The 24,221-nt window shown below is 39.6% G+C and overlaps 1 protein-coding gene across 1 annotated transcript; it reads right to left on the reverse strand.

The window, feature by feature from the left end:
• Positions 1-22,258: 22,258 nt before the first annotated feature.
• Positions 22,259-23,512, reverse strand: PGK2 (phosphoglycerate kinase 2). The gene has a single exon (XM_055407207.2). It carries the CDS (start codon positions 23,510-23,512, stop codon positions 22,259-22,261), a length of 1,254 nt encoding a protein of 417 aa, XP_055263182.1.
• Positions 23,513-24,221: the final 709 nt, after the last annotated feature.

A 24,221-nucleotide genomic window follows, 5' to 3' on the forward strand; every position in this document is an offset into this window, starting at 1 on the left:
AAAAGCAAGTTGGCAAGAGAATTCTTTGACAAAATATTCGAAGTATTTTATAGGAAAAACATTTTTCTGTCAGGTAAATATGGGACACTGAAAACCATTAGGAATTCAGGAATTATGATTAGGTAGTTTATCTTCTATCAGCCTTGAAAGTTGTATTAAAATCACTTAGCAAAAAATATATTGATATCGCTGTATACTTGGTATTGGACCATCAAAAACAGCACAGAGAATGGTAAATGAAGACCTATGTCACACAGCTGATGATATAGAAACAGTATTATTAATATATTTCAGGAATCACTAGTAACTAAAAGGTCTGGCACAATCTAAGTTAAATTAGAACGATCTTATGTATTTTATCGTAAAACAATGTACGTATATTGGAAAATATCTATAGAAGGAGAGTAGAAAGATTCAATAAATCTTAATGAACTCCATAGATGTAGTCAGAGAAATTAAAAATTTAAGACCGGTATACAAAAAAAATATATTCTAAGGAATGGCAATGAAAGGAAATGAATGAAATTTAATAGCAATGATCTTTTTACATACATAAAAGATAGGACAATAAAACCAAGTCATTGTTAAGATTTTCATGATTCAGTTTAGTCATTGGAGAAGGAAATGGCAACCCACTCCAGTGTTCTTGCCTGGAGAATCCCAGGGACGGCGGAGCCTGGTCGGCTGCCATCTATGGGGTCGCACAGAGTCGGACACGACTGAAGCGACTTAGCAGCAGCAGCAGCAGCAGTGTTCGACTTTTTGTGGCCCATGTACTGCAGCATGCCAGGCTTCCCTGTCCATCACCAACTGCAGGAGCTTGCTCAAACTCATGTCCATCAAGTTGGGGTTGTCATCCAACCATCTCATCCTCTGTCGTCCCCTTCTCTTCCCGCCTTCAATCTTTCCCATCATCAGGGTCTTTTCAGATCAGTCAGTTCTTTGCATCAGGTGGCCAAATATTAGAGTTTCAGCTTCAGCATCAGTCCTTCCAATTCAGGACTGATCTCCTTTAGAATTGACTGGTTAGAACTCTTGCAGTCCAAGAGACTCTCAAGAGTCTTCTCCAACACCACAGTTCAAAAGCATCAGTTCTTCGGTGATCAGCTTTCTTTATGGTCCAGCTCTCACATCCACACATGACTGCTGGAAAAACCATAGCCTTGACCACGCGGACCTTTGTTGGTGAAGTAATGTCTCTGCTTTTTAATATGCTTTCTAGGTTTGTCACAGATTTTTTTTTCAAGGAGCAAATGTCTTTTAATTTCATGGTTGCAGTCACCATCTGCAGTGATTTTGGAGTCCAAGAAAATAAAGTCTGTCACTATTTCCATTGTTCCTCCATATATTTGCCATGGAGTGATGAGACCGGATATAGTGACCTTAGTTTTTAGATTGTTGAGTTTTAAGCCAGCTTTTTTACTCTCCTCTTTCACTTTCATCATGAGGCTCTTTAGTTCCTTTTCTCTTTCTGCCATAAGGGTGGTGTCATCTGCATATCTGAGGTTATTGATATTTTTCCCGGCCATCTTGATTCCAGCTTGTGCTTCCTCCAGCCCAGTGTTTCCCATGATATACTCTGCATATAAGTTAAATAAGCAGAGTGACAATATGCAGCCTTGATGTACTCCTTTTCCTATTTGGAACCAGTCTGTTGTTCCATGTCCAGTTCTAACTGTTGCTTCCTGACCTGCATATAGGTTTCTCAAGAGGCAGGTCAGGTGGTCTGGTATTCCCATCTCTTTCAGAATGTTCCACAGTTTATTGTGATCCACACAGTCAAAGGCTTTGGCATAGTCAATGAAGCAGAAATAGATGTTTTTCTGGAACTCTCTTGCTTTTTCCATGATCCAGCAGATGTTGACAATTTGATCTCTGGTGCCTCTGCCTTTTCTAAAACCAACTTGAACATCTGGAAGTTCACGGTTCACGAATTGCTGAAGCCTGGCTTGGAGAATTTTGAGCATGACTTTACTAGCGTGTGAGATGAGTGCGATTGTGTGGTAGTTTGAGCATTCTTTGGCATTGCCTTTCTTTGGGATTGGAATGAAAACCGACCTTTTCCAGTCCTGTGGCCACTTCTGAGTTCTCCAAATTTACTGGCATATTGAGTGCAGCACTTTCACAGCACCATCTTTCAGGTTTTGAAATAGCTCAACTGGAATTCCATCACCTCCACTACCTTTGTTTGTAGTGATGCTTTCTAAGGCCCACTTGACTTCACATTCCAGGATGTCATCTGCATATATGAGGTTACTGATATTTCTCCCGGCAATCTTGATTTCAGCTTGTGCTTCATCCAGCCCATCATGTTGCGTGATGTATTCTGCATATAAGTTAAATAAGCAGGGTGACAATATACAGCCTTGTTATACTCCTTTCCCAGTTTGGAACCAGTCCCTTGTTCTATGTCTGGTTCTAACTATTGCTTCTTGACCTGCATACAGATTTCTCAGGAGGCAGGTAAGGCAGTCTGGTATTCCCATCTCTCGAAGAATTTTCCAGTTTGTTGTGATCAACACAGTCAAAGACTTTGGTGTAGTCAATAAAGCAGAATTAGATGTTTTTCTGGAACTCTCTTGCTTTTTTGATGATCCAACGAAATGCTGGCAATTTGATCTCTGATTCTTCTGCCTTTTCTAAATTCAGCTTGAGCATCTGGAAGTTCTTGGTTCACGTTTCATTAAAGGATCACTTGAATTTTGAATACTTTGCCAGAATGTGAGATGAGTCCAATTGTTCAGTAGTTTGAACACTTTTTGGCGTTGCCTTTCTTTGAGATTGGAATGAAAACTGACTTTTTCCAGTCCTTATCATTAATATATGAAGCAAAACAAAATCACTTCTTAGCAAGAAAGAAGAATATATTCAAAAACTAAAATCTCATTGCCATGTTGGAATCCAAATGGCTTGCTTAATTCATTTTGTAAATTATATTAGAAATTGAATCATTATAATCTTCAAACAAAAAAAGATCAGACCATTTTTAATCCCACAGACAAACTCCAGTGGAAAACAAATCATGCCATTTATGAAAATCCTGCTAGGAGTTCCCTGGTGGCTGAGTGTTTAGGATTTGGTGCTTTCACTGCCATGGTCTGAATTCAGTCCCTAGTCAGGGAACTGAGATCCTGCAAGATGTGGCATGGGCAAAATAAAAAATAAACAAAAACCAAACTTTGCTACAATTATAAAATTTTAGAGCAAATCAGTTCAGTTCAGTTCAGTTCAGTCGCTCAGTCGTGTCCGACTCTCCGCGACCCCATGAATCACAGCACGCCAGGCCTCCCTGTCCATCACCAACCCCCGGAGTACACTCAAATTCATGTCCACAGAGTCGGTGATGCCATCCAGCCATCTCATTCTCCGTTGTCCCCTTCTCCTCCTGCCCCCAGCCTTTCCCAGCATCACAGTCTTTTCCATTGAGTCAACTCGTCGCATGAGGTGGCCAAAGTATTGCAGTTTCAGCTTTAGCATCAGTCCCTCCAGCAAATAAAGTGTCCTAAACCTTGTAGAGCAAAGATACTTCAATCAGGAGTCAGAATAAGCTTAGAGCAGGAGCAGAGTTGTGCTGAACTGAGCCTTTCATCCATAAAGTGATCAAGTTATATGGAGACTTTTGGTTTTCTGGTATCTTTGGGTGGTTTGGGTAGATAAATGGAGAAAAATAGATCTTTTATGCTAACAAAAACTAGCATGCCTTTTTGACAAATAAGCTTCTTGTTCATCAAGTATCAAGAAAAGTGAAAGTTTCTTTAGCTATTGGTAAATCCACGAAAAAAGTGTCCCACATATCCTAAAGAGTGGAGGATTTGTCATAAATATTGCCCGATCTATCAGGTTTAACTGAAACAGTTTACACAAACCTATGCTCACAGGAAAACATGGGAATATCCTAATAGGTTCAGGTATAAAGATTAGATTCTTGGTCTGAAAAAGCTGGGTATGAAATTTCAAATTCAATTTCTCCACCAAAAAAAAAAAAAATCAGTAATTAACTATACCTAAAACAAGGGGATGCTGATTGCAGCCATGAAATTAAAGGACTCTTATTTCTTGGAAGGAAAGTTATGACCAACCTAGATAGTATATTAAAAAGCAGAGACATTACTTTGCCAACCAAGGTCCGTCTAGTCAAGGCTATGGTTTTTCCCGTGGTCATGTATGGATGTGAGAGTTGGACTGTGAAGAAAGCTGATCGCCGAAGAATTGATGCTTTTGAACTGTGGTGCTGGAGAAGACTCTTGAGAGTCCCTTGGACTGCAAGGAGATCCAACCAGTCCATTCTAAAGGAGATCAATCCTGGGTGTTCATTGAAAGGACTGATGCTAAAGCTGAAACTGCAATACTTTGGCCACCTCACCCGAAGAGGTGACTCACTGGAAAAGACTCTGATGCTGGGAAGGATTGGGGGTGGGAGGAGAAGGGGACGACAGAGAATGAGATGGCTGGATGGCATCACCGACTCGATGGACGTGAGTTTGAGTGAACTCTGGGAGTTGGTGATGGACAGGGAGGCCCGGCATGCTGTGATTCATGGGGTTGCAAAGAGTCGGTCACGACTGAGCGACTGAACTGAACTGAAAACAGGGGGAAGAATTTCTATGCCATGTATTACCTGTTTTCTCTTCCTTTTCAGAGTATATGCTGTTTGACTTTGAGACTGGATCTTGAGGTTGATTTTCAGTGAGAGAGTGTTAGCATGTGAGGTGGAATTGAATGGTTAAGAGCTGGTTTGCTTGCAGGAGCAATGAAAATTCTGTCATGTGACTAATATGCAACATCAGCCATAGAAATATTAGTAGGAACAGGATAGCATGACTGCTAGAGTTAGTTCTTTTAAAAATTGCTTTTGTTGTTCAGTAAATCAGTCACGTCAGACTTTTTGCAACCCCATGGACTGCAGCATGCCAGGCTTTCCTGTCCTTTACCATTTCCCCGAGCCTGCTCAAACTCATGTCCATTGATTGGTGATGCCATCCAACCATCTCATCCTCTGTCGTCCCCTTCTCTTCCTGCCTTCAATTTTTCCCAGCATCAGGATCTTTTTCAGTGAGTCAGTTCTTCCCATCAGGTGGGCAAAGTATTGGAATTTCAGCTTCAACATCAGTCCTTCCAATGAATATTCAGGATTCATTTCCTTTAAGATTGACTGATTTGATCTCCTTGCAGTCCAAGGGACTCTCAAGAGTCTTCTCCAACACCACATTTAAAAGCATTAATTTTTCAGTACTCAGACTTCTTTATGGTCCAACTCTCTCATCCATACATGGCTACCAGAAAAACCATAATTTTGACAAGATGGACCTTTTTCAGCAATGTAATGTCTCTGCTTCTTAATATGCTGTCTAGTTTGGTCATAGCTTTTCTTCCAAGGAGCAAGTGTCTTTTAGTTTCATGGCTGCAGTCACCATCTGCAGTTATTTTGGAGCCCAAGAAAATAAAGTCTGTCACTATTTCCATTGTTTTCCCATCCATGAAATGATGGGACTTGATGCCATGATCTTAGTTTTTTGAATGTTGAATTTTAAGCCAGGTTTTTCATGCTCCTCTTTTACACTCACCAAGAGATTCTTTAGTTCCTCTTCTCTTTCTGCCATAAGGGTGGTGTCATCTACATATCTGAGATTATTGATATTTCTCCCGGCAATCTTGACTCCAACTTGTGCTACATCCAACCCGCCATTTTATATGATGTACTCTGCATTTAAGACTGAGATAGTCTTTAATGGTTCTTCCTAGGTGGCACTAGTGTTAAAGAACCAATCTGCCAATGCAAGAGATGCAAGAGACTCAAGTTCAATCCCTGGGTCAGGAAGATCCCCTGGAGGACGGCATGGTAATCCACTCCAGGATTTTTGCCTGGACAATCCCATGGACAGAGAAGCCTGGTGGGTTATAGTCAAATGAGTCACAAAGAGTCGGACACAACTAAAGTGACTTAGCAGGCACGCAGTCTTTAATGAATAAAGAATGCTTATTTGAAAAAGTTCATTGAAAAAGTTGGTTAAGATTAGTTAGGGGTTCATGAATGTTGATAATTTTTGAGCTGAACTCTGCAGGAGCCATAAACGTGGTTTAATGGAGGTGAGCGATTCCCACTCCCATTGAGGCAAATAACAAAAAAGAAATGGGTACTTACGTGAGTGGAGAAGGGCAGTTTCTGGTAAGTAAGTGACTGACAGAGAAGGAAGAGAATTATTCCAACACACTTTGTGCATTTGAGGAGTTCAGAGCTGTACTACTAGAACAGGTAAATCCAAAGCTTTTTCTTCTCACAATAGCCTTGGCTTTATAACAATTGGCAGTTTGTTCTTCCTTGAGGCCTGCTTCCAACTCCATACAATGTCACTGTGTCCCAGAAAGATGCAAATCCACGTGAAGCATTAACTAATCTTCCTTTGCGTGTACCTTCCCTTAGCTCACCGTGTCCTCCTTTCAAAGGTCAGCTGATGGCTGCTTGGGCCTTGCTGGCTCGTTGTTCTTTAAGCACGTGGTTCTTTGTCAAATCTTAATCCCCCTTAACTTAAGGCCCAAGGAATAAAGATATCAATTTAGTGATGTATGCCCCTAGCACTGGTTCCTTACTCTTTGGCATATGAATTTTTCATGCTAGTTTTAATAATTCATTGATGTTCAAAGGTCATCTCTGACTCAAAAAAAGCCAGTCCTGTGGCTCTGAGACTTATATCTCAATCAGAAAAGCACCTCATCTGCCTTCAATATGGAGTGTGTAGATTAACCACAGAAGGCAATGGCAAGCCACTCCAGTACTCTTGCCTAGAAAATCCCATGGATGGAGGACCCTGGAGGACCCAGGTCGCTACAAGTCAGACATGACTGAGCAACTTCATTTTCCCTTTTCACTTTCACACATTGGAGAAGGAAATGGCAACCCACTCCATTGTTCTTGCCTGGAGAATCCCAGGGAAGGGGGAGCCTGATGGGCTGCCGTCTATGGGGTCACACAGGGTCGGACACGACTGAAGTGACTTAGCAGTAGCAGATTAACCATGGTTGTCTATTTTTATTCCTACCTTTTTAAGATTAACATTTATTCCTAAAATACTCAAAGAATCAAAGCAATCTAGGCCTCATCAGGTTAAATAGTTCTACTCTGGAATTTTATTGTTTAAGTTACACAAAATTGAAAGTAACCCATGTTCATTTCATTTTAATCATGAGCAAAAGAAGGAGTTCTTAAAACACTGGGATCCTTGCCTGGGAAGAGAAAGCAGACTATAATTATAGATTCGTGCATATAGATATCTAGGGCTAATCCCTCTGTGTGGTATGAGATCATGTTATTTACTGAAGGGATATTGTCCTTAGCAAATTTCTTTCTTATATTTGGTAAAGAAGCATCTCTTCTGCCTGATGGATTATATTTATATTTTTAGATATAATCACCACTGCTGTCCTCCAGTCTTGAGTTGACTCTCCAGCTATTCTTGGCTATTTATCCATGTATTTCTATGTCTTGAAGGATACCCTTAGCCTAGGGAAACATTTGAAAGTAGGATACTACTTTTATAGGCATGGATCTCAATGTTAGTACTGAGCCATCTTTAAACTCACCCATTGCTCCTCTTTATTTTATTGCCTAATCTGTTTTTTTTTTTTTATTTTATTTTGTAGACTTTTGCTCTACCAGCTCCAAATTCTAAAGAGTTCTCTTCAACTAATAGTACCTGTGCTTCCTTTAAAAGTAACATCCCTCCTTCTTGGTGATGCTCCAATCACATGGGACTTCCTAATGCTTACCTAATGAAAGCTCTAATAATAGAAAACTATGACTATCTTCATTTCACAAGAATGGAGGCTTAGAAAAGTTAAACATCTCAAGATCATATAGCTAATAGATTTGAAAGTTAAACTCTATTCTTACTTCCAAATTTAATAATTATTGCCACTGTTGCTATTAAAATTATTTTTCATGTTTGCTAAAGATCTTTCCTCTCAAATAAAATATGTTGTTGTTGTTCAGTCACTAAGTCATAGCTGACTCTTTGGGACCCCACTGGCTGCAGCACACCAGGCTTCCCTGTCCTTAAGCATAAAATATGAGGCTGACTTATTTGTAACTAATTTTTTAGGATTTCCATCATTAATTGCAGGGAAGAAGAGTTCTTTATTTTTTGTCTTTAGACCTTTAGTTGAACGTGGCTTGATCCTTGAACCTTTTCTTCTGAGGTTCCAGCCAGCCCTAAACAGGAATTAATAGAATGGAAGTATCTAATTGTTCCTGGATTTGATCTGCGACTATATGTTACAAAAGAATAAAACTTCATTGTGAAATGCATCAGAATTTAATTAGAACCATAATGTATCAGTGATTGAAAGCACATTAAATTTAAGTTTCATCTGATATCTAATTCAAAGCCTAGTATAGAAGAATACACTGTCTTTTGTGTCTCTTTACAGTAAACACAGAGACACTAGAAATTTCCTGCTCTTGGAATTATTTGATACAGTATGGGCTTTGTAATTCCTCATAATTTGCTTTAGTGGGGAAATATTTGCTTTTCTTATTGGCTTAAAACTCAAAAGTTGGCTTAAAACTCAACATTCAGAAAACTAAGATCATGGCATCTGGACATATCACTTTGTGGCAAATAGATGGGGGAACAGTGGAAACAGTGACAGACTTTATTTTGGGGGGCTCAAAAATCACTGCAGATGGTGACTGCAGCTGTGAAATTAAAAGACGCTTGCTCCTTGGATGAAAAGTTATGACCAACTTAGACAACATATTAAAAAGCAGAGACATTACTTTGCCAACAAAAGTCCATCTAGTCAAAGCTATGGTTTTTCCAGTAGTCATGTATGAATGTGAGTTGGACTATAAAGAAAGCTGAGCACTGAAGAATTGATGCTTTTGAACTGTGGTGTTGGAGAAGACTCTTGAGAGTCCCTTGGCTTGTGAGGAGATCCAATCAGTCCATCCTAAAGGAAATCAGTCCCGAATATTTATTGGAAGGACTGATGCTGAAACTGAAGCTCCACTACTTTGGCCACTTGATGCAAAGAACTGACTCATTTGAAAAGACCCTGATGCTGGGCAAGATTGAAGGCAGGAGGAAAAGGGGACGACAGAGGATGAGATGGTTGGATAGCATCACTGACTCAATGGGCATGAATGTGAGTAAACTCTGGGAGTTGGTGATGGACAGGGAGGCCTGGAGTGCTGCAGTTCATGGGACCACAAAGAGTCAGACATTACTGAACGACTGAACCGCACTGGACTGATTTGATTTTCTCTCTTGACATTGCTCCAAAGTAGATTTTACTTATGAATTTTACTAATATGTAAATTATATTTTGAATATAGAGGTCCCAATCAGGAGATTAGATATGCTGGCAGATGTCAATGATGTAAAGGAGAATTCTTTGTCTGTTTCCATGACTTGGCTTCATTTGCAAGGGAATTGCTAGTATTTCTGGCAAGAAGGGAAGAACAGTCAGTGATTATGTTCTTCTTAGAGACTTTGCCCTCAGAAACTTCTTTAGTCTGTGACCTCTCCAGAAATCTTTAATAAGATTGCAGAAATAAGAAGTAATGCCTCCCTGCAAATATTTCAGCAATGTTTATTTAGTCTCATATAATCATTCTCAACCCTATCAAATTTTTTGGTACACTGCCAAATTCCCATGACTTCTTTATTTTATAACTGGAAGTTTATATTTTTCGTACTAGAGTTTCCTTTTTATCACAAGTATTTTTAACACCTTTACTATCTTGAAAATAAATTCAGAGAATAATATATCTAGGGCTTCTCCTGGGGTATGCAAAGCCTTTAGAAAATATATTTTATAGGATCTTTTCCTATGTAAACCATTCAACTCAACTATAATCAGCAAGTAAACACCATTCTGGTGGCCCAATATCTTTTGCTCCTGTTTAAAAAAATACCACACTGACCTGTGGGGGCGATCCATTTACCAGGCAGCCTATCTGGAACTAAATAAAGTCTTGCTAGGCCTGGCGTGCTGTGATTCATGGGGTCGCGGAGAGTCGGTCATGACTGAGTGACTGAACTGAACTGAATGGAGTCCAAGACAGCTTCAAGTTTCAATCATGATTCTTTAGGAGCATCTGGATCCCACTTATGGGTTAGAGGGTTGGACAGTAACTCAAAGGGCAGTAACTAGGGCTGGAACCCACACATATAGGGTCAGGATACACTTCTGAGGGATTTTATATATTTTCAAGAACCTTACTCCAAAACACAGGAGCCTCCTGAAACCTGGGTATGAGGCAAGGACCCTGCTTGCTCATGTCAAAGAATGGTACTGAACATAACATATCTACACATAATTATATTTTAAAAAAATGGATATTAATAATGCCCATGCATAATGTCATAGGGAGCTAAAATTGATTCATAGCAAATTATATATATTTCAATACAGAAATTTTGGTGCACAACTATGCCAGAAGACTTAGTGAAATTGTCAGATGGTTGCAGCTTCTTTTAATGAATATATTTGTATTGAGAAAAATAAGAATGTCACAAACTATTCTGCACAAAAAGTCCAGGAAGATGAAAAGGACAGAGATGTGTATGGACACCAGAAAAAACAAGATTAAGATAGTTCATTAAAGACCAGACATATTTAAATATGATAAGAGAAAGGAGAATAACCTTAAGTGAATTTGGGATTAACTACATGGCAAGGCAAACCAAAGACTGACACATTGAACAAATGAGAAGGTAAGAACTTCTTGTAAATGAGCTCAGCATTATTATACATCAATTGTTAAAATAATTCCTTGTGCTGTGATATGCATTTCAGGGGGCCACTATGCTTTGCATGAAAATTTCTCAAGCTCCTTCTTGTGTCTGGATGGATGAGGGTCCACAGGGCCAACCAGGAAGAGTACTCAAGCCAGCCCGGAACCGGTGTGGGCCCCAGTGCTCATTTCTTTTCTGTCACTCTCCAACCTTCTACAAATGGAGGGATAAAAACCAGCAATAGAGCAGAAAAAAGAAATTAAGACTCTTTTTAGTCTTAAGGTATGATTATCTTTATGACATTAATTATTCTACTGATCGGATAAGTATAAATGGTAGTTATTGAAAGTTCTGTGAAGAAATAAATGAAATAAGGTAGTTTGTTTAACATCACTTTAAAGAGTTGGTTTGAGCCTAATTCTTGTCCCACTTGTTGATGTTGCCCTTCAGCATAGAAGGCTTGTAATTCTTTGGATCGCAATCGTTAATTATTAACCGTGCATAAGAGTTTGTCATCTTTTTGCAAAAAATACAATTTTGTAAGTCCTTCTGACTTTTTCTATGTGTAAGTGAACCCAACAGGATTTTATAGATATTTGAGGACTATCCAAGTTTGACATGGCCTCTCAAAATAACTATTGGTATGACTTTTTTAGACTATTTTGTTTCTGTGGGGTTAGAAATAAGGACACTACAAGCACATATAATTGCAAGTAACCTGCATTTCAAACTATGTAATGGACATTACACCATCTAGTTCATTCCAGTATTGGGTATATAAATTAAATCACACAAAAGGAGGAAATGAGATATAAATGGCATTTCCTCGTCTAGCATAACTGTATTTTCAGATTTGGGTAATAGTGTGGTTCTGCAAAATCATTGTGTAAGTACTTAGTGTGGTTGAATCAGGAAGGAAAATAAAGTTCTGTTTAGTTAATTCCACTTGGATTCTATAATACTAATGAAATATAGACTATGTCCATACCTAAGAAAGGGGATGAAATCTTACCAGCAATATTGACTTTACACATATGTAATACTGTCATTATAGTGTAAAAGATATGCATGTAAAAAGTGTTTGGAATTCAAATCAGGGTGCAATTGCTTATATTATAAATTACTACAGGAATAGGTTCCAAAACACCATTGGGTGCCTCCAAGGAATTCCCAACTCAGACACTGAAGGGTTAGGAGTAAACTCTCTGGCTTCAGTTTTAGGCATATCATCCAAGTTTGCAAGATATTTTTATGTTATTTTCACTGACATCTTTGGTCTGTCGGCAGTACCCCAGTATGTCTAATGCAGTTTGATTCACTTTCCCAGTTTGACCATTCTGAGGAGGGTGAATACGGATTTTTGTTTGGAATATTTTATGCAAAACACAAATTCTATATCACATTTTATTCAAGCTATTTCTGTTTTGTTGGCAAGGTTTTCTGCTAAGTCTCACCTTCCGATTTTAAATTCTCAGTCCTCTTAAACCTTTAAACAAACTTGTATGAGCCCTGGTGGTCTTTCCAACTCAGGAAACCTCAATCATAACATTTTCAGGACCACAGGAAAATATAATTGTGGGAGTTTTTTTGCATTGGCCATTTTTGCACTGTTCAAAAGAGTTTAAGTAGCAATAATTTGTCAGTTTTGGGGAAATAATTCTGATTTCTCAGGCCAACTTCACCTTTCCCTCTGAGAAGACATGCTTTTCCTCCAATTATCTTTTATAGGCCAGTTCTATTAAAAGTGCTTCCTCTAATTCTTTGCTTGTTATAAGCATAATTTGAGGAAGGATCAAAATATTTTTATTAAGGCTTATACCTTTGTTAAATATATATTATTTCATGCAAATGCTTCATCTTTTCAAGGGAACTCTGATCTTGTGAAAATATTCTTAATCCAAAGAGGAACCATTTTTCTACTAGTAATGATATGAGAAGCTTACATACTTAGAACTTTCTGCCAAACACTGTGATGAGTGCTTTAGAAATACTGTCTCCTATCATCTTCACATAAACACACACAACTAATACCTTAATATCATTTCCACTTTGTAGACAAGAGATTCAGTTCAGTTCAGTTCAGTCGCTCAGTCGTGTCCGACTCTCCGCGACCCCATGAATCACAGCACGCCAGGCCTCCCTGTCCATCACCAACTCCCGGAGTTCACTCAAACTCATGTCCATCGAGTCGGTGATGCCATCCAGCCATCTCATTCTCCGTCGTCCCCTTCTCCTCCCGCCCCCAACCTTTCCCAGCATCAGAGTCTTTTCCATTGAGTCAACTCGTCGCATGAGGTGGCCAAAGTATTGCAGTTTCAGCTTTAGCATCAGTCCCTCCAATGAACATCCAGGATTGATCTCCTCTAGAATGGACTGGTTGGATCTCCTTGCAGTATAAGGGACTCTCAAGAGTCTTCTCCAACACCACAGTTCAAAAGCATCGATTCTTCGGCGATCAGCCTTCTTCACAGTCCAACTCTCACATCCATACATGACCACGGGAAAAACCATTGCCTTGACTAGACGGACCTTGGTTGGCAAAGTAATGTCTCTGCTTTTTAATATACTATCAAGGTTGGTCATAACTTTCCTTCCAAGGAGCAAGCGTCTTTTGATTTCATGGCTGCAATCAGCATCTGCAGTGATTTTGGAGCCCAAAAAAACGAAGTCTGACACTGTTTCCACTGTTTTTCCATCTATTTCCCATGAAGTGACGGGACCAGATGCCATGATCTTTGTTTTCTGAATGTTGAGCTTCAGATCACGAACTCCTTATTGCGAAGTTCAGACTTAAATTGAAGAAAGTAGGGAAAACCACTAGACCATTCAGATATGACCTCAATCAAATCCCTTATGATTATACAGTGGAAGTGAGAAATAGATTTAAGGGACTAGATCTGATTGATAGAGTGCCTGATGAACTCTGGACGGAGGTTCGTGACATTGTACAGGAAACAGGGACCAAGACCATCCCCATGGAAAAGAAATGCAAAAGAGCGAAATGGCTGTCTGAGGAGGCCTTACAAATAGCTGTGAAAAGAAGAGAGGCGAAAAGCAAAGGAGAAAAGGAAAGATACAAGCATCTAAATGCAGAGTTCCAAAGAATAGCAAGGAGAGATAAGAAAGCCTTCCTCAGTGATCAATGCAAAGAAATAGAGGAAAACAACAGAATAGGAAAAACAAGAGAGCTCTTCAAGAAAATTAGAGATTCCAAGGGAACATTTCATGCAAAGATGGGCTCGATAAAGGACAGAAATGGTATGGACCTAACAGAAGCAGAAGATATTAAAAAGAGGTGGCAGGAATACACAGAAGAACTGTACAAAAAAGATCTTCACGACCAAGATAGTCACGATAACGTGATCACTGACCTAGAGCCAGACATCTTGGAATGTGAAGTCAAGTGGGCCTTAGAAAGCATCACTACGAACAAAGCTAGTGGAGGTGATGGAATTCCAGTTGAGCTATTTCAAGTCTTGAAAGATGATGCTGTGAAAGTGCTGCACTCAATATGCCAGCAGATTTGGAAAACTCAGCAGTGGCCACAGGACTGGAAGAGGTCAGTCTTCATTCCAATCCCAAAGAAAGGCAATGCCAAAGAATGCTCAAACTACCGCACAATTGCACTCATCTCACACGCTAGTAAAGTCATGCTCAAAATTCTCCAAGCCAGGCTTCAGCAGTATATAAACCGTGAACTCCCAGATGTTCAAGCAGGTTTTAGAAAAGGCAGAGGCACCAGAGATCAAATTGCCAACATCCGCTGGATCATGGAGAAAGCAAGAGAGTTTCAGAAAAACATCTATTTCTGCTTTATTGACTATGCCAAAGCCTTTGACTGTGTCGATCACAATAAACTGTGGAACATTCTGAAAGAGATGGGAATCCCAGACCACCTGACCTGCCTCTTGAGAAACCTGTATGCAGGTCAGGAAGCAACTGTTAGAACTGGACATGGAACAACAGACTGGTTCCAAATAGGAAAAGGTGTACGTCAAGGTTGTATATTGTCACCTTGCTTATTTAACTTACATGCAGAGACAAGAGATTAAGGATGCATATATCTTTTCTCTGGTAAAATATGCAAAATGTTTATTATCGATATCAACTTCTTGTGATTTTCAGTAATGAGTTTTCATTGGTGCTAAGTCGCTTCAGTCTTGTCTGACTCTGTGCGACCCCATGGACTGTAGCCTGCCAGGCTCCTCTGTCCATGGAATTTTCCAGGCAAGAATACTGGAGTAGGTTGCCATTTACTTCTCCAAGTGCTCATTGGTTATACGCAAGTTAAAAATCTTTCTGTTTTTCTCTAGTAATTGATCATTCTGTTTTCTAGCCAGCTTGCTTTCTTTTGTAGCATACTAAGTGGAATATTCAGTTTCTTTTGAAAGTTAAAAAAAACTTCCTGATTGTGAGAGTGAATTTCCTTTTATGTGGCACTGGAAACATTGTTACATTTCTGCTCTCATTGGGCAATTCGTGTTTTACCACTTATTGTGTTTTACCACTTATCTTCAAATATCATGTGAGTTACACTTTCAGTTTATAAAATACAACATGATTGACAGAAACCTTCTATGTGCTAAATACTGTGCTAGGGTACCCTGGAGTAGAGTCTTTGAATAAGATGTAAACTCTGACTGTCCAGAGCTGGGAGAGGTGGTATGTAAACAATAAAAGTCCCAATAATCTTAGTGTGAAACAAGTGGTTTGCATAAACAACCAAAAGTCCCAAGGGTTGATTCCTTCCTGTGGATGTGTGGATTGGGCAGCGGAAATTAAAGTAAGGCTTCTTTTAGTGGTAATATCTAGTCATGTCCAGTTAAATCCATATTTTTCTCAGTTGCAGATGATTTTTCCTAGTTGAAAAGATGATGCATGCACCAACTTAAACTCTAGAGGAGAGCATTCCATGAACACCAAGCCTCTTTCTACTCTATATTTCTATCTTCACAAGCAACCAAATCAGAGCTTTAAACATCCACCAAAGCCAAACAAGAAAAAAAAAAAAAAAAAAGGAAATCCTAAAATGTACAAGTATCCAAGTATCCTCTGTGAATAATCAATTTTCTCCTACAGACATGAACTTTGGACTCATCCTCTCTTTATCTAAATGACTCTAATAAGGCAAAGAGTAATTCAATATATTTCACTATATTTCATTCTATTTGTACTTCACTAAGCTCTCAAGACACTGTAGTTCAGAGGAAATCACTTTCATATACACAAAGTACAGTCAAATTGCAAGGAAATTTATCTTGGGGAGCCAAAGTTCTGATGTTTTTCTCCTTTTCAGTTTAGTGTCTATTAGCTCTTGGTCCTTTCCCCCTCTTTTTCAAAGAGTCTTGTAGTTTCAAATATACCAAAAAGGAACTCAGAGCAATGTAATTTGGGAACTAGAAGGAACCTCAGATAACATACGAATAATATAACATTTTTTTCCAGATATGTACATTCAGAAAAGTGAAATTATTTGCCTCAACTAACATGGACATAGTATGATGACCATGGGTTCCTGTTTCCCCTTTAAAGTGATCTTTATTCTATACTAGTGGTTCTTAGAATAGCTGAGATAGGAACACTGGGGAACTTGTTAAAACACAGATTGCTGGATTCTACCCAAAGCTGGTGATTCAGTAGGTCTGGTGGGTGGCCCAGTAGTCTGCAATTCTAACAAGTTTCTGGGTGTTCTCGCTGCTAGCCTGGGAAGAACACATTTAGAACTTTGTTCTACAGCTTGCATTTTGATTCTTTTAGTTTGTTTGGTCTGCTGCTGCTGCTGCTAAGTCACTTCAGTTGTGTCCGATTCTGTGCGACCCCATAGATGGCAGCCCACCAGTATTCTCAATCACAAGCCTCTGAGAATTTTACTACTAGGTATTTCTCACTGGGCAAGTCGACATTGCCTTATCCCTTTGGTAAAATATCATCTCTCTGCAGTACACTTAAAGGCTTTATTTGCTAATGGCTTATTTTAAGACCTGAAGTTTTTCTGAACAAAAACTTATTTATCTAATTTAAAGCCAGTGGCTGTATGCATGCTTCTTAAAATACTGAATACTAAAATACATTTTATCATATCCTTTACTTCTACTATAGTGGTCAAAATTATTCTCTATCACTATGCATTCTTGCTTATCCATCTCTAACTGGTCAACAACGGTTGCAGATTATTCTGTCACAGTTCCTAATATCCTCCTGACCTCTTCCCACTGCTTCCATATTCCCTTCCCTCCCTCCTTTAGTACCTGAGCTCAGGTGACCTCGCATGTAATAATTATACCTTTTCTTTTCTCTTATTCCACACATATAAGCTTACAAAAATCATGTTTCTTCTAAAGACATCATAGTGTCCAAAATAATTCTAAGGTTTTTTGAATATATAAGAAAATAAATATTAAATACTTTAAGCAAATTAACTGCCTCAGTTAAAAACACATCTTTAAAATATTTTAGGTCATTTTTGCTTTTCTGAATGCAATTTTTAATAAACCACTATAAATAGCACATTTAATTTATGCCTATCATTTTCTGTGAAAAGAACTGTGTGTGTTTTCAGATAAAAAATATCTAAAATATCTATAGAATTTAACTAGAATTCTTGACAGAAATATTCTCAATCAACTCTCTGCTCTGCTCTTCTTTGGACAGACATGAGGGTCCTCAGAGAAAATGAAGACTGTCCTGAGAAGAAACAGTGTTCTGTCTTGGGGACACTGAATGGCATCACGTTCTCTTTTTTGATCTCTTTTTTTTCCTTTTTAGGTAAAGGTAGCAAAGAACCTCTGGAACACATTTTAATGCAAGAAAGGCATCATTACAGAAGCTAACATTGATTTTGTGTGTGTGTACATTTAAACACCTATCCATTCAGAGGCCATATTCAGGTAGAGATTAGTTTCCAGATGAGGTTTATTTTCAGATGATGAGAGGTTATATCTTCTGAAGCATTTTTATGGGCTTTAATTTTTTAAAAAGTTTATTGGACTATAGTTGATTTACAATGTTGTGTTAGCGTCAGGATTCAGTCATACATTTACATATATCCAGGGCTTCCTGGGTAGCTTAGCTGGTAAAGAATCTGCCTGCAATGCAGGAGACCTGGGTTTGATTCCTGAATCAGGAAGATCCCCTGAAGAAGGGATAGGCTACCCACTCCAGTATTCTTGGGCTTCCTTGGTGGCTCAGCTGGTAAAGGTTTGATCCCTGGGTTGGGAAGATCCCTTGGTGGAGCGGATAGTAACCCACTCCAGTATTCTTGCCTGGAGAATCCCCATGGACAAAGGAGCCTGGTGGGCTGCAGTCTATGGGGTCATAAAGAATTTGACACGACTGAGTGACTAAGCACAGAATAGCACGTGTATATATTAATTCTTTTTTGGGTTCTTTCATCATATGGGTGATTATAGAATATTGAGCAGGGTTACTTGTGCTTTTGAGCTTTAATAATTAAGACAGTCTTCAGGAGGGCTTCTGTATGGTTCTTGCTCCCAGAAATGGAGGCCAAGTGCAGCTGATGGCAGTCATGCAGCTAACCTGAGTACTGGGATGAACTCAAGAAGTGTCTACTCACCCATAACCACCCTGGAATGTCACAAGAAGAAGAAAGAAATTTCCATGTTGACATTTTGATATGGAAAGTTCTTTGTTGGGAAGGTTGTCCTATGTCTTGTAGGATGTTTTGTAGCATCATTTTCTGCAATTGCAAGATGCCTACAGCAACATCCCCTCTCCCATTTGTGGCAAACAAAAATGTCTCCATTCTTTGCAAATATGGGGAAAATTGTCCCCAGTTGAAAATCGCTCTTTAGACTGGCTAGCTTAGAAACTGCCTGTAAGAGGGACACTGCCTTAATATAACTCATGAATTATAGCATTCACCTAGGTGGCAGGTAAAGGAAAGCAAGTAAAACAACATGGAGGGCTGGAAGGTGGTGACCATTTCTCTCCCATGGCAATTGGTAAAACCATTGCCCGTGGTACGGAGTAGACCGAACACTTTCTTACAAAGCCTAAAAGCATAGGGAAAGCGTTTAGTAAGAAGCAGAATGTCAGCATGTTTTGGCTGTTACATGCAGTTTTAAGCAAACAATGAGCACAGTCAGGAAATATTGGACAATCCGCTTGTTGTCTGCAACCTAAATTGGCCAATAGACCAGGAAAGGTGAGGAAGGCCAAGAATATGAGAGCACAGTTGAAAAAGCAAACTGTCTCAATATCACAAATAGCAAGAGAAAGAATGTCACTCCTAATTTTTCTGAAAATCTCCCATGTGGACTTTTCAGGTAAAAATATGGGAAGGTCACAGACAAAGACGTGATTATAGGTATTGCGCCCCCATCACTGCCTACATTTTTCAGGGGGCCACGAGTTAACCACGCTTAAAATGAGGGAGAGGGAAATGGACCCAGCAAAGAAGCCAGTGAATTAAAAGCAAAATTCAAAGGATTAAGAACTATAGCTAGAAGAGATTTTGGGGTGAGGTTCTTTTGACGTGAGAGATAGATGGGCTTCTGGGCTGGACAGCTGGGGTTCATCAAATGGAAAAAACTGAAGCTTTGTTCTCACCCAGACACTCTGAGGACAAAGCTAGTGGCAGAAGCTGAGCTCTACTGCAATAAGGAGATAAGATGCCACACCTGAGGTCAAGGAAAACTTCCCTGTTTGCACAAACGCAGGAAGGCTCACTGGGGGTCAAAAAAGGAAGGAGGTGCCGTTCCATGATAAATATGGATATGCACCCATAGACCTCTGCAGTGGGATCTGTCTTAGCAAAAAATTGCTCATGCATTTTTGAGAGAGTCTTAGGACCAGTCAGGTGTGAGAAAAGAAACAATTGGCCAAAGGTAAACAAAAAAATAGAAGGACTGTCCTATGTAAGCGATTTAAATCACCGCCTCACTGCACTCCTCATTCAGGATGCCGACCTTCCTCAACAGGTGTATATTTCTACCCTGCTTCTGACTTCAACTGTTATTCTGTGTGCTCTCCCAGTTGTACTGTATTTCCATTAATAAACTTTGTATCTATTTTTCAGTTTTTGCCTCCTTGAAACATTTTTGCTTTCAAAGAGGGGTAAGAATCACTGGAAAAGACTCTGATGCTTGGAAAGGTTGAGGGCGGGAGGAGAAGGGGACGACGGAGAATGAGATGGCTGGATGGCATCACCGACTCTGTGGACATGAGTTTGAGTGTACTCCGGGAGTTGATGATGGACAGGGAGGCCTGGCGTGCTGTGATTCATGGGGTCGCAGAGAGTCGGACACGACTGAGCGACTGAACTGAACTGAACTGAGGAATCAGGGAATTTTGCTTCTAGCCTCTAGCCTGGTGGTCCACCTGGTAGACTGGTGGCCGGTTCAGTTCCTGGAAAGTGAAATAAGATCCTGCTTCAAGACTATTTGTCCTCCCGAGAACACTTTCACAGGGAATTAAATAGATCAGAAATCTCGATTCTTGAGAAAGCTGAAAAATCACTAGATCTGGTCTTCAAAAGCTTTTAATTGCGTGATTATATAAAGAATTTCTTCGTTTCTTAAACTTCACCAGCAAGGATGATGCTAGGAAAGCTGTACAGTGGTCTAAAGTGACCCAGCTTTCCAATATCTGCTTCAAAAGATGGCATGGAAGATTAGGAAACAAGAAAATTTCCTAGATAATAAAAAACATGGGGCCAAAAATAGACAATGAAGAAGTAACTTCCATCCAAAGAAGAAAATCGGAGTGTGATCAAGGAAATTCTCCTACAGTCAGGTCAAGGAATTCTTGAAATTTCTATCCAGCAAGGTTTATTTCATAAATGTAATGAACCAGTGATTTTTTTTAGATGAAGACCTTTATTGCAGTAATTCCACTTCTTTTCCACTTTTATATTATCTGGTGGGTATGTATGGAGAGGGGCTTTGGACGTGTAAGAAAAAGAAATGACTATACTTTTTTAACTCACCAGACTGTTGGACTTCCCAATGGATCACATAGAAAAGGTTGTGTATCGCCCAGGGATACCCAGTTTTGAGTGGAATGTGGTAACTGAATAAGACATTTGATTGTGCCTCTTGAAGAAGGTATGTTTTCTACATGTAGGAAGGGGGATACATGGATTCTCATACATAGATACTTGGGTGGCCAGTGAAAAAAAAAATCTTGCAAGTTTTTGGTATTTAAAAGAAATACACTGTCTTGTACTAACTTTCCCTTTGGGCCGCCTATCAGGTAATAAAACTCTGATGGACACCTTAGGCACATGAAACTCCCTTATACAGAGGAGCAAGTTTTTTTCACAAGATAACTTCCTGGAGAAGAGAGCACCTATTTAATCCAGACTTCTATGCAAGAGAATAACATGCTATAATCTTGCTTCAAATACTGCAATTGTCAGTGTCTTTATATGTGAGTCTATATCTTAACTCCTTCATGTTCCCTAGAGGTACCATGGCACTATTAATATTGTCCTTAGAACTATGGTAAAATTTCAGGTATATTAAGATTTAATTTTAAACTTAATTATTCAGAACGTTGCATATTTAGACTTGATCAGAGGCTATGGGACAAAGGCCATGACAGCTGGGATAAATTACTGTTCATTTTCACTCCTAATTTGTTAGCATTATTGCCCTGGACTAACTCTTGGTTTACAGAATTAAGCAAAATATTCTCCAATAAGCATTTTCATTTCTTGTACATTTCCTACTATTTTATTACTCTATTTTCTAATATGGAAGTGCTTTTACATCTCTACATTTCCCCATAACTAAACTATATATGCACATATTTTTATTTACCTCAAAAACCCAATTTTAAGATTTAACAGTTGTTATCTGTTTATTAAATAATACCCACTTTAAAAATAAGGCAAGTACTTCTTTATTTGAAATCTGGATTTAATTTTTAGTTCCCATTCTAAAAGACATGTATGTGCACTCTTGTATATCTGCACACACAACTATATTTCTTTCCTTGGGTTTAATTTTTTTCCCTTTTAATTTCTCAGGTTTAATATGTATCTTTCATTTCTCTTTCTTATTTAGTAATATTTCTCTTTAGCAGACCTTTAATGGTACCCACAAGTTCTTAAATGTAATTACTTTTCTCAGTTTATTTGGGCTCTTTAATTGTTTAATGTGTTTAATAATTTGTCAGCTTCTATCCCACCCTTCCTCAGCAAACTTTTTTGTCTTGTTTCCATGGTTCAAGTGGTGAAACAATAATAAAGTTGGTCTAAAATTAAGAGAGAGAGCTTCAGCTTATTCAACTCACTTTAATAAGTAACTCACATTCTATCAATCACAATGGTAAAGTTCAAACGAGAACTTGAAGAGAGTAAGCAAATGCATGACATAACTAAAATGAGTTGTGTTGCTGTGCTGATGTTAAGAGTTTCTGATGGTTGGTCCATCCTTTGGTCATATTGCCTGACTTTTTATTTAAAGGTTCATTTTAACAAAAGTTGAGTTGGGATGTGAAAGCACTAAGTTGACTTAAAGGCTGTGAACAGAAAAGAGTAGGAAGGGACACTTTGTCAACTACAGGTTGCTGAGGGCATTCACTCCAGGAAGGACTTTACCTTCCAGAAGCTCTAGACTGGCACCTCCTCCAGTGCTCACATGACTGACTTTATCTTCAGTGTTCCATTTGGCACAGCAAGTAGCAGTGTCTCCACCTCCTATAATGGTGATACAGCCCTTGGAAGTGGCTTTCACAACTTCATCCATGAGGGCTTTTGTTCCTTTAGCAAAAGCATCCCATTCAAATACCCCTACAGGTCCATTCCACACAATTAACTTGGCTCGCCCCACCACATCTGCATACTTCTTATTGGTCTCAGGACCACAGTCCAAACCCATCCAGCCGGCAGGTATCCCTGAAGCTACAGTGGCTTGGCCAACCTTCGCATTCTCCTCAAACTTGTCAGCAGTGACAAAGTCAACAGGAAAGGTAATGTTCACACCATTTTTTCCAGCTTTGACCATAATTTCTTTGACAATCTTGGCTCCCTCTTCATCGAATAAGGAAGCACCAATCTCCATGTTGTTTAATACTTTAAGGAAGGTGTAAGCCATTCCCCCACCAATAATCATCTCATTGACTTTGTCCAGCATGTTTTTGATGAGTTGGATCTTGTCTGCCACTTTGGCTCCACCAAGTATAGCCAGAAATGGTCTCTCTGGGTTTTCCAAGGCTTTGGCAAAGTAATCTAGCTCCTTTTTCATCAGGAATCCAGATGCCTTCTGGGGAAGATTCACTCCCACCATGGAACTGTGGGCCCGGTGAGCTGTGCCAAAAGCATCGTTGACATACACATCCCCTAGCTTGGAGAGGGATGCTCGGAAGGCTTCTATTTTATCTGGCTCAGCTTTAAGCTTATTTCCAGAAGGATCTTGGCCTTTCCCTTCTTCTTCCACATGAAAGCGCAGATTCTCCAGCAAGATGACTGTACCGGTGGCTGGGCTGGCACAAGCCTTCTCCACTTCCGGACCCACACAGTCCTTTAGGAACAGAACGTCCTTGCCCAATAAGGATTTGAGTTCAGCAGCAACAGGCTCTAAGGAGTATTTATCAGGCATCGGAACACCATCAGGTCTACCTAAATGACTCATAAGAACTACTGACTTGGCTCCATTATCCAGACAGTACTTGATGCTTGGGAGAGAGGCCTTGATTCTTTGGTTGTTTGTAATCTGGTTCTTCTTCATGGGGACATTGAAGTCAACTCTCATGACGACTCGCTTTCCTTTCACATCCACTTTGTCCAAAGTTAACTTCTGAGAAAGAGACATCTTGACGATACAAAGACAGGTTAACACATAGATCCCGGTGTTGAAGAGAACCACTTTACTGCTGGTGAGATGTTGGGTGGGTGGTGTTTTCTAACGCCTTTTCCTTTGGCCTGCCCCTTTCTTCCACTAGCTCGCCCACGAGGCCAGCCATGATTGGACCAGGGAAAGGAAACCAGCTCCGCAATTTGTCAATGGTCCTGTCAGTCTGAATTTGGAGTGTGCTGCGTACTGCAGATTCTAACTGCCAGCGCTGAAGGTGAACCCGGAACGGGCGGCTTGCGGGTGACGGTTGAAGAGGTGAAGAAACTGGAATTAGAACGGTTCTGAGGTATATGCCTCCTCCTCCTTCCCACATGCCTTTTAACAAATGCCCTTACCTCTGTCAAATCCTGATTATATTGAGGGTAAAAACTTGTGCTGCTGCTGCTGCTAAGTTGCTTCAGTCGTGACTGACTCTGTGCGACCCCATAGACGGCAGCCCACCAGGCTCCCCCGTCCCTGGGATTCTCCACGCAAGAATACTGGAGTGCGTTGCCATTTCCTTCTCCACCCCATTAAAGGAAAGATTTGAAATAATGGGTCTCTGACACCTTATTTATTCAAGGCAATATATATGCTTCTGTTTTATTCCTTAACTTGACAAATATCTCTGTTAAGAGCATAGTTTTGTGTTAGACTTTGGCTTTAGATATATTCTCGGTGTCGGATG

Source organism: Moschus berezovskii, chromosome 23 (genome assembly GCF_049115385.1).
Source record: "Moschus berezovskii isolate FMDL1 chromosome 23, NW_MosBer_1.0, whole genome shotgun sequence".
NCBI classification, from domain to species: Eukaryota; Metazoa; Chordata; class Mammalia; order Artiodactyla; family Moschidae; genus Moschus; species Moschus berezovskii.